Source organism: Xiphias gladius, chromosome 11 (genome assembly GCF_016859285.1).
Source record: "Xiphias gladius isolate SHS-SW01 ecotype Sanya breed wild chromosome 11, ASM1685928v1, whole genome shotgun sequence".
Taxonomy (NCBI): domain Eukaryota; kingdom Metazoa; phylum Chordata; class Actinopteri; order Istiophoriformes; family Xiphiidae; genus Xiphias; species Xiphias gladius.
This window is the reverse complement of record NC_053410.1, coordinates 16008429-16020456: the sequence shown is the minus strand read 5'-3', so window position 1 is coordinate 16020456 and position 12028 is coordinate 16008429. Positions and strand designations below refer to the sequence as shown.

Here is a 12028-nt window from a genome sequence, read left to right as displayed (position 1 = left end):
ACCTCTACCTAAGGCTTTAATCCTCCTATCAGACAGGACCTGGACTTCCCCAATAGCACAGCTCGCTAACCTGGCAGTAAGTGCCTCAGGACATCTGCAAATCTTGACTGGCCTCAGTTCACTGCGTCAAAGGGCAGCCAACATGCACATTTTACAAACTGGAACTGTTAAAAATTTGTTTTGTTATTAGATCTGCAGTATTACAGCACCTTGACAAGTTGCAAAATTTCAGTATTTTCATGCTTCCCATGGAACTCAAAGCGCAGAAACGTGCAGGTTTGGTATATAAAATCATACTGAGGTTGCATTCATTCTTATTTATGTGAGTGCATTCTTTCAGCGTTGCTGTTTTATTTAGATTTTCTTATCTAATGACTTTTTATTACTTTAAATATAGCATCATTAAATGTGAGAAATTCCTTTCATAGTAATATTATTTTATTTTTTATTGTAGGGAAAAATATTCTTGTGTGCTGCTTTGACACTCAACTGAGTTGGTATTGTGTGTTCATAGAGATCTCAGGCCTTGTGGGGCACATTAGTGACATGGTATGTCATAAATGCTGCAGCCTACAGCAGAAACATTGCTTCTTTCATCAAATAAATAGATCCTCTTGTAGACAACAGTGGTTATATTGTTTTTGCATACTGTATGTGATGAGCCAGATGTGGTCGTGCTTCACTCACCAACCTCCATATGAAAATTAACAACTTCATGCTCAGGGAGGTTGTGGTGTTTCACAGGTGTAAAACCATTTCAAGAGGATTAGTCAGCGTGCTTTCCACCATTATGCCTCTGAAAAGAACTATTGTCTAGATTGTGTATCAAGATCGGACCAACATTATGTTGCACTTCATCATTTGTAAAAAAGAAAATATAAATTTGGGTTCAGTAGGATCAGCTGAGTGTGTGAACAGTTACTATTATATCCAGGTTTAAATGTCTACAGAGAGTATGAAGTCAAGTCTCAGTCACAGATAGCTCCAGTTTTCACACGGAAAACAACCACAATGACAGGTGTGATTCCAGACTTGTTCCTTTTTCTTTAATATTAAAGTTTGGGGCTTATGAAACCCTTTTTTAAACATAGCTGTACAAAGGTCATTTATAAAGCCACACATCAGCACAACCAAATAAAAGAAGGAATACAAATGGATTACATATAACAATGCAGGGCTTACCTGTACCATACAACAGATGCACTACATTTCAAGTCCTCAAAGCCGGTCCTGTCTAAGGTGACTATCAGAGCTCAATGTACTGCATCTTAAAAGCATTCTCCACTGATTTAGCATTATACTCCTAAAACAGTATTTGACTAATGAAAGGGTTTTTTTTTTTGTTTTTTGTTTTTTTTTAAGGGATCAAAATAAATGCAGCAGAACTAGAGATATTATCTTTTTTATTCCACGTGTTCCTCCTATATTACCCAAAATGTATCTCAACCACCAACAGTTCACTCAGAGATTCAGGTGTGTTATGCTGGTAGCAGCTAATGTAGCCACGAACTAGCTGCAAGCAGAGAGGAGCAGCGGGCTAGAGAGGTCTGGTAAGCTCACTTCTTCCTAAATCCACACCCCCAGCTTTTTTTTTCATTTTAAATCTTGTAGTCTCCAAACCCAACCTACGTTGACTCAAGTGACATCACTTGAGACAATAGGCTTTATACAACCTTTTTTCACATATGCAGAAGTACTCCCCAAGAGACCTGTAAACTTTGATATGTAAAATTGGTATTGACATTTTTAAGGGAAAAAACGTTTAAATGTTTGCTTGAGTTTTCCGTATTAGCAGGACTTTTCTGTTTTTCCTCTGTGTTTCGTCATGTTACATTTGTCAGTGTGGTGAATGTGTTTCTCATTTTACTCTATGTGCTTCTCTTAAGTTCCAGCGTATTGAGCTCTCAAGGCCACTGTACATGTCAGTTGTGAGATTTAAAAAAAACCCATTGTAATCTTGTTCAAACGTACAACTATGAAACAGGCCTCAGTCACTTAGGTTCTTGTGAGAGGTGCTTTGCTCAGCTACTGTAGCAGGTTTGCAGATTCGTCCTTAGACTTTGGGGTACCCATCACGGAACCTCATAAAATTGGTGATTTAGAATTTTTGAGCAGATTAATATATTAGAATTTATCCTCCAGAAAAGCTCTCATTCAATGCTTGTCCGTAATGTAGAATATATTCTTTGTGAAATACAAATAAGTATCGAGTGTACTCATTTTATCACTGAATATTTGTTCAATGTCTACAATGTCTTTGTGCATAATTGTTGCATTCACAACACTCCTTCTTCTAATATCTGCATAGTTATCAGTGTTGAGACTGCAGGGGGCACATAGCATCATTTCAAACCTCATTTAACACCGAATCATGCCCCTTTCTGGAGCCCAAATTGCTCGCCATGGAGCAGCAGAGTGGCTCCAGACATTCATTAGCTTAATGAAAACAGGCCACTCTTCTTCTACCGCCCAGCGAGCGTGTTCTCGACGTAGCCGCAGCCACCATCTGCTCTCAAGCTCCCTGCCAGCTACAGTATAGGATAGTCCTGTCAAAGCAACCCCTGTGACGAAAGGTGTCCACAAAAGGTGCCTTAATCATTCAGATCAGAGGACAGGCAAGGACAGTAGGGATGCTTTGCTTTTTTGATGGTTTCATCTCTGTGTCCCTGGCGCCTGCCTAACTTGAGATGTAGCATTCACTCATGATGTTAATCTTGTTCATGAAATTAGCTGAGTGTGCGTTTGTCGGAGTTGAGTTGCAGCAGCCACACAGCGGGAAGTGAAGTTATTAGTCGCTCAGCCACAGTGGGAGCGGCTGCTTTGTGAAAAGGTTAATATCGTTTTAGGGTTGGCCGGACTATGTTGTAGTGGTCAGCTGACCACCTGTTCAGCACTGGAGGTGGTCTCTTATTATCTCATCCGACAGCAAACACTCGAAGGTCGAACCATTTATTACAATTTTTTTTAAAAACTGCATGAGATAGTATAAGTAGCCTTTATGGGCTTGTTTCAAGTGGCAAGTCTCTTTTTTCCCATTTTTTAATTGGTCTTCTGCTCATATTTTCTTCAAAAACAACCCATTTGACTACAGATGTGTTATGAGTTTCACCTCTCAGCAGTGTTGTGCCTGCGACCACCCAGAGCTACTTTTCTCAATGAACACTAGCTGGTGCACAGCGAGAGGGAAATGACATTCTCAGCCCCAAGGCTTGAATCTGATAGTTTGTCATCTGGATACTATTACTTAATTTCCCACTGTGAAGAAACTTATTATTTCTGACTTTATCTCACCACTGACCTCTGAAAAAGTCCCAGGAACGTTATTGGTTTGAGCCCACGTTCCCTTTTCTGTTTTGTTTTTTTCTCGGCAGGACATGCATGACCCTAAACGCCAATAAGATACATGACTATAGAGGGCACAGTTCAAGCAAAAGGATGGATGAACACGTTGAGAGTCCCGTTCACCTTTAATGTGGTACATACAGAGCACAATTATATTGATTTATTGCAGGCCACATTACAGCTTTTTCTAACATGATGAATGGTGAACAGAATGTGAGATTATATTGATAATAGATGACTAATGGCCAGCAAGCATATTTTATGGTTAAACCTCTCTCAAATGGATCAAATTCTTTTTATATCCAAGACATAAAGGGAGAGACTGCTTCAGAAATATTTGTATTTTCATACAAATCAGTCATTTCATTATTTGTCCTCTTCTTACATGCTGTATGTTGAAATCATTGATAAGGAGTATGATTGCTTCTTCTCTCTGTCCTTTGTCACAGTTTAATTTTGTTGGGAAGCTTCTTGGACCACGGGGAAATTCCATGAAAAGATTACAGGAGGAAACGGGAGTGAAGATGTCCATCCTCGGCAAAGGGTCCATGAGGGATAAAGGCAAGGTAAGAAAGATATTGATTTGCGTCGAAATATAGTTGTGTGTCTGACCCAAAATATAGATCAAATGGAAAGATTTACAGAAAAAAAGCGCTTGAAATTCCACCAAAGCACAGAAGAATATTCTAACAAAGAACATCTGAGCTGTAACTGAGGTGAATGGCACCCATGGTAAAAAGGAACAGCTTTCAGTTGACAAACATACGTAGGAGAAAATAATAGGCAATGTTTTTCTATGTGTTGTTTAATGGCATATTCTGTAACAGTCAATTATGAATGCAAAGTAATGAATCTCTTTGTCAAAGTCATTTATCCTGCTGACTTGTGTTCCCCTGGAGCCAAACTTATCCGAGCATGTACATTGACAGGATCCTGCTGGATCTGGTATTCATGCTCATAACAGTTCTCAGTGTGCTGCTATAGAGTTACATCGCTATTATTACTATAGCCTCCAATTCAGTCATTATGACATGGCAAAACACTTGCAGTCTTTCCACCTCTTCGGTGAAACTGAAGCTGCATTTCAGTACGTCAAAAACAGGGGAAAATACTGCAGATGCTGTTACAACTATTCTAAACATATCAGTGTGGTTTTAGTTGGCACCTGTAAATACTAAATGCAGTTTACTTAGCTGAATAAGTAATCTCACCACAAGGTCCTTTCGGTACCTGTTCTGGAGCTTTTGATCGCATAACACAGTCTTCCTCAGCAGACTTTGCCCAGTTGTCATGGAAATATATAAATGTTCGAATTTCCATTTTTTCTGAGCACTTTTAAGGATTCTTGTTAATGTTAGTTGATATTCAAAGGTCATTCATGGCCTTGCAAAGATATATAAAAATATATATGCAAACATTCATACTTTTTTACCTGTTATACTATATTATGTACTGTACCTGATATATACTGTAATTATCAGTTTTTTTTCCAGCATCCAATTGTAGACCTTACGTTAACTTCCATATTTAACCATAAAAAGGTACAGTCAGTCAACCAAATGAAAACTAAAAATTCCTCAGTAATTGTGTGGCTACAAACAAATACCTTTCGCGTGGATTTCAATTCAGGCCTAATCTCAAAACTGAAAGTCTTTATTCTGACGGTGGCTGAAAGCCCTGTAACGTTTCTTTGCTACCAGATTTTTGGATGTGCCTTAGCCATGTGCAAGAGTTCATTTAAAAATTTGGCTTTATGCCAATAAGTCCATTCACTTTACTCATGTGCTGCATTAACTTTTCTTCAGTGTTTAAAATTAAAATTAAGTAGAGAGGTGCTAAAATGTTAATGATGGCCAAACTGTTAGCAATATAACTTATTAAGCATATTTACATGCATGCAATGCTTAGGTTGAGATTCTGCACTGTACAGCATGCGTTGCAACTATCAGTTTCAGTCTAAGGAAGAAACATGCTGGGTGCAGCACTGAGGAAAAACAATAGACCCTTAACTGTTGTCTCTCACCAAAGGATGGCTGTAACAATTGGATTTAGCTTGGTGTTTTCAGTCTGTGATATTGATTTTGTGTACAGTCAAAACGCGTGTGAAGGACTGACAACCTGAGACTAATGCCTTAAGGTTGTGACTGAAAGGCTGGCTGCCATTCAAAGCAGCTGGTCACATGGCAGCGTGGCACAGAGATAGCCAAAGTCCCATGACACGCAGAAGAACACTGACATCACACATTTCTGCCATCTCATCCAGTTCCTCATTTGGGTGCACCAGTCCAGTGGCGAGTTAATATCTCAGCTTTTGAAAATTTGCATCTGAGCAGCCCAACCACTCATATTAGACCATATGGTCAATATTACACCTTGTGCGAAGGTATCAGCCTGTTTAACACTGTGCTGAGTCATAGTGTTAAAGCAGAGTCCTCGTTTGACCTCTCTGACTCCAGAATGGGTACCACTATTCAAAGCAAACACTGCAAGGTTAGAGAGAATTTTCATTTCTGAGTTCCTAAAGTCCTCAAACATATAATATCAATTGTTTAAACACACAGGCATACTGCAGTCATGGTGAATGATGGATAGCTCTCTACCGTAAGACAGTCTCTCAAACGTTTCAGTGACTACTAACATTACCTCAACATCAGTACTGAAAGAACTCAGAGACACAATCATCTGCATGTTTTGGTCTGATCCCTAATGACCTAGGTAGGCTCTCTGTCAGAGAATGTGAAGCCTGCTGAAATTTTGGAGCAAATTTTAATTAAAACTGACTTCTACCAGAGGGAAGAGAACGGCCTTGTGTTGCAAGGACAAACGTTTGAATCCCCAGATTGGCTGGGAGAGTATGAGTGGCACTCTCACTTCTCTGAATCAAGCGTGTCGTGAGCAATTAGGCACTCAGCACCCAACTGCTGCAGTGCAGAATGAATGAATATAGGTTTAGACAGAAATGCCTTAACTGTCTTTATTTTGAGACGACTGAATAATCCCTACATTGTTCAGAATGCAGCAGCTGGTACAAGTACAAGTGGGAGAAACGTCTCCACTGCAAGTCTTACATCACTTCCAATTATTTGCTCAATGGATAAAGAATTTTATGATTGAACTGGTTCCTTTTAAAACACAGTTAGGACTGGCCCTGAGCTATAGTACAGATCTTTTAAGGCCTTAAAGCCAGTGCGAAGCCTCTGGTAGGGCCCCTTGGGGCATGTGTTAAGACTAAAAGGTCACTGCGCCTTTCTTCCCCATCCAAACTAAGCAGGCAAATTTTTTGCTTCATTTCTTAATTTATCTTCTGAGTCCTTAGCTCTGAACTCATTGTTAAAGCACTTGTAAGCACGGTTTTATATTGTGCTATGCAAACTGTACAGCAACGGAATGAATGATATATTAGTAAGGACATCTTATTTTACAAGAATAAGAGTCTACAGCCACGCTAACGCAGTGTTGCTCTGAGCTAAATGCTAATATCAGTATGCCAACATGCTGTTAAAGTAAATGCTAACATGCTAATGTTTAGCAGGTATAATATTTATGTTTACCATCTTTGCCATCTTAGTTTAGCATGTTAGCATTGTATCACTAGCTAATTAGCAGTAAACACAGCTGAGACTGATGAGAATGTTATTGGTTTGACAGGTATTCACTAAGTGAAATTTATGAAAATTAAGATGATTAAAGTTAAGAGATTATTAAAGCTCTTACAATTAATCCTTAGGGGAACATGAATATTTGTACCAAATTTCATAGCAATCCATCCAATAGTTGTTGAGAAATCTAACTAAAAACCAAATATGTCAACCTCAAGGTGGCACAAGGAAGTCAGGGAATCATTAGCATGTCATTAGCATACATCCTCTGGATACCATGAATACCTGTACAAAATTTCATGGCAATTCATCCAATAGTTGTTGAGATTTTTCAGTCTGCACCAAAGTGGCGGACTGACCAACCAACATAGTCTCAAGGTCCATTTACCTCTTTCTGGGGCTTTCAACTGTATCTCACAGTCTTCGTCAGTGGGTGGAGTTTGCCGCCACTGGACAATCCCTTCAGGCCCTTTTCACAAATATTTCAACTTGTCACAGCAGGAAAAGCAAAGGTGTAACTAACAGCATTAATGATGGCCCATGCCATTTACTGTAATTGTCCCAGTGAACTATGTCAGTAAGCAAGTATGCACGCGCGCAGGACACTAAAACTGGAGTGCCTGAGTGGAATGTATCATTTATGTTTACTGCACCTGCATTTTCCTGCTATAACAAGTAAAAATGTCTGCTGTGAAAAAGGCCTGTTACATTACTGCAGTTATTTAGCACCATTTATGGAGATAATTATGATGGAATTTCTAATTTGATAAAGCGAATGTGGAGACCCTGCCAATCTTTTTTTCTTAGCAATTATGTTCCTGGTATGCAGACAGAGTAATGTTAGAATTAATGAAAAAAAATTATCTGAAAAGGCACTGCACCTGCTGCTTTAATATACTGTATGTTTTATCACCATGGTGATGTCTACATCATCTTCCCCTCCCGCCTCCTCTTTCTCCCCCTAATTAAAAAGAAAAATTAATCACACACAAACAGAGAGGTCTCTTTGTATGTTTGTTTTTATTTAATTAACCTGTCATACCCCACCTGTCCACCAGGTGCCCCTGCGCTGCACACATGTTCCTCATAAGCTATTCAGTCTGCTGCCTCCGACCTTTTTACCTTGTTTTTTGTACATATACAGTAGTTGACATTTTTGACTAATGACTTCTCTTACTCTTTTTTAAGGGCACTTTTTCTGTCATTTTCTCCTTCATTTTTTTTTTTTTTATAAGGATTTCCCACATCCATTTGGCACAAGTGGTCACCAATTCATTTACTGACCATCAAGATGACTAATCTAAATGCCATGTATGGGTCGCAGGATGTGACACAGAATCACACAATCACAAATCACAAACTTCAATTTCTATTAGAAAACTATTCACCAACAGCATCCCTGGTGCCAGAATCTATGACAAAGCTTTACTATCTAGTCTGTTATTCTTGTTGTTTTTTTCTGTAGTTGTCGGATGAGCTTTAGTTACTGTCTAGCAGCTACACATCATTCAGAAATGTCTGAATGAATGTGGTACAAGTGCCTTCCTGGGGATGAATGTAGTGATTGCCCAAGTGTCTCCTTTTCTTGAAACTAAACGCTACTGTAGGTTGTCCCCTGCATGTCCAAGAGATAATTATGATGAAATGAGTAAAAAAAAGTGGAGCTGTGTGTCAGTCACATCAAAATCTCTTCATTCTCAAAAGATTTTAGAGCAGAAGTACCCCATCTGGGTAGATGTAGATTTGTATCCAAACTAGCAGCATGGCTCTAGCGATGGCATTGCCAAGTCCATCACCCTGGTCCAGACTGAAATATTTTAACAACTATTGGATGGATTGCCATGAAATTTTTTGCAGAGATTCATGGTCCCTGGAGGGCAGATCCCTCTGTCTTTTGTGATCCCCTGACTTTTCTTCACACCTCCATGAGGCTGACATTTTTGGATTTTAGTGAAAGGTCTTTGGTGTATGACCAAATACCTGCAAAGCTACTAACGTTACCTCAACATCAGCTGCACTTTGTGTTGAGAGGTAATTAGCAAATGTTAGCATGCTAACTCAATAAACTACAATAGCAAACGTGGTAAACATTATACCTGCTTAATATCAGCATGTTAGCATTGTCACTGTGACCATGGTAGCAGGCTGAAGTACAATCTCACCGACAATCTAACCTTCAGCAGGTAGAGCAACAACCATTTGTCCAAGCTTCCTAACATGTATTTAGTTTTTGTAAAATAGACATTCTGAAGATAAAATCAACTAATAATCATCATAGTCATTCAACATCTGTACTGTTTACCTGCTTTGTTTTGTCAACCTGCAAAGTTCAATATACAGAAAACTGACTTCCAAATAGTTCAGTGATTATGTCCTTATACAGTAGTTTAATAAGTAATTCATGTAATTAGTGTAATTAGTGTAATTAATCCAAACAAGCTTAATGTGGTATTTAATATAGTGATATTATTAGACGATATGGATGCTAATCATTTGAATTTTGGGTTCTCTTTTATGGACACACATCTTTCACTTTCTCTCTCATTTTCATAGGAGGAAGAATTAAGGAAAAGCGGGGAGGCCAAATACGCCCATCTGAGTAATGATCTTCACGTTTTAATTGAAGTCTTTGCTCCACCTGGAGAGGCCTATTCCCGCATGAGTCACGCCTTGGAGGAGATTAAAAAATTCCTAGTTCCAGTAAGTTTAATACTTCACCTTCTTTTTTCCCTCTAATTTTTATTCCTATGTCATATATGAAGATCACTCATTATTGCTGACTCCAACAGGCTTATTAACACAAACCAAACAGCTTCTAGTTTACAGTATCCAGTACTCTGCAGAATATCCAGGGTTTGTTTACATATGACCAAGATATAAGCGTTTTAAGATACAAGTTTTTTATTACAACTGCTGCTCTACAGTACAGACTTACAGATTAAAAATAATGTATTCAGCAATTAAAGTGCAGTATGGAACAACTCGCAAGACTCCAGCAACTTATAGCCTGGAGAACTTCGCAATAATTAATGTGCATGTTGTGTACTCTTGCTGAGTCTAAGCTGTAAATATTAATCAAGCTTTGCAAATGTGACAAGCCTAATAGAGGAACTGTGCAGCATGAGTCTACTTTATGGAGTTCATGCGTCTTCCTATACTGAGCCAATGTTCTTAACGCATGTCTGCTCACTGGGCCAGGAGGATGATGATACTGCATCTGCACTGAGCAGTTCTTACCCGTCCAAATACAAATTACTTTGCACTGTCTGCCAAAAAAACAAGTAAAGGAATACAGGGTTATTAATAAGTTTAGAGTAATTAGTTTAGATTTGCTATAACATTAGTAAAGTGAAAACCAAAGATATAAAAATAGTCATCACACCATCAGAGTCTCCTTACTCACTACCTGGCCTTACAAAGAGAACTAGCCCCTGCTGTACCATGTTGCCTGCATCCAGAGGACATATTGGACCTGTTAACATGTTTAAATGTAAAAACAAGTTCTGTGAAATCCTTCTTTTACCTTGGTGTTGTAAGTGCACACCAGATGTGCATTTTCTCAGCAATCAGTGTCCCATTTGTGCTGTTCTTCACACTGTGTGATCCACATCAATAAAAGATCAGCAGGGGCTTTTTTTGTATTGTATTTGATGTTTAATTCTACTGTGAATAAGCAGGCTGAGTCTCAGCTCTCATTTCATTACAGTACCTTGAGAAAAGAGGAGGTATTGTATTCAAGATTATTCTTACAGAACTGCACCTACATTTTTTAATTAGTGTGCACACAGGATTGGCTGTAATACATTTCTTTTTAAATAGGTGCACACATTCAATAAGCACAGATAGTTTAGGCCAGGCAAAAGTTTGAAATCGGACAGGAGAACTAATGAAGCAGGGCAACCATGAAGGAAGCAATTCAGTTATATTTCACAAAGTGACAAAGTGGCTTAAAAATCATTACTGTGGATGAGAATGCTCTGTTTGCCATGTTCGAGGACGACCGGAACCAGTCAGTGGCAGGTGGAAGTGGACAATAAACCCTACAATGTTGATTTATTATGATAAAGGCTAATCTAAACTGAAAGCAGGGGCTATGTCTTGTTATGTCTTGTTTGTTAATCAGACCCTACATTTCCCTCCCAACATTGTGTTTTCATGGTGAGTATGGACCAAACCCCAGAATATTTAGTGCATTCAGAAAAGGGGAAAACATAACTTTGTCCCTAAATGCACCTTATTCTATATACACGTGTCAATAAAAACATAAAAAAAATAAAGACCATACCTATTCTATAGCATATGCTCGCTGCTTCACGGATCTCATAGGATTGCAAATAAACTGTCTATAATGTAACACAACAGGCATCTGTCAGTATCCATAGTGACAGATATTTCCTGCCTCTGGTTGAGAGTGGCATTCTGCTGTCTGCCTTTTTTTTATTTTATTTTTTATTGCTGCACTGTGCACTAGGAGCGTGTTGTCAAAGTATGACTTCATATGAAACAACAGTCATTTGTGAAGTGCTAATGGGGATTGTTTTGGCTGTAAATTATCCACATGGATTTAAGAACTTGTTAATATTGTCAACTTGTAATTCTTATATTTACAACATGCTGAGTGATGTAAATGTGTTTATACGGTTGGAATTAAAGGGGATCTCCACTGATTTTACACATCAAAGTCTGTTTACGGGTCTTGGGAAGTGCTACTGCATATGTGAAACCAAAGCATGGGAACTGAAGCGGGTTCTGTCTTCTGCCAAACTAAAATGCATTTTTATGTGGTATCACCCTCATGATTTCTGAAAAGAAACATCTCACCCCTATAATTTAACAAAACCTGCTTCCTGCTGAGCTCCCACATTCAACAGAACAGGAAAAATAAATACACACGCCTTTCATCTGATATGAAAACGCCCCTTATGTGATGTGCAGACGTGTCTGCTGTTATAAATCTCAAATATTTATCATATGAACAAGCTGTGCAACCATTTCCAATCAGAACTTAAGATGCTTAATTAGTGTGTATTGTGTTATTCATTTAGACCTGAGCAGAAACAGAACACACAGGCCACACACAAGTGCAG

General features: G+C 38.7%; 1 protein-coding gene across 1 annotated transcript in view; it reads left to right on the top strand.

The window, feature by feature from the left end:
- Window positions 1-12028, top strand: part of khdrbs2 (KH domain containing, RNA binding, signal transduction associated 2) — a 51125-nt gene that overhangs the window by 19092 nt on the left and 20005 nt on the right. The window contains exons 3-4 of the mRNA XM_040139808.1: window positions 3792-3908; window positions 9495-9641. Coding sequence (XP_039995742.1) covers window positions 3792-3908; window positions 9495-9641 — 264 coding nt within the window. The remainder of the gene's footprint in view (window positions 1-3791; window positions 3909-9494; window positions 9642-12028) is intronic.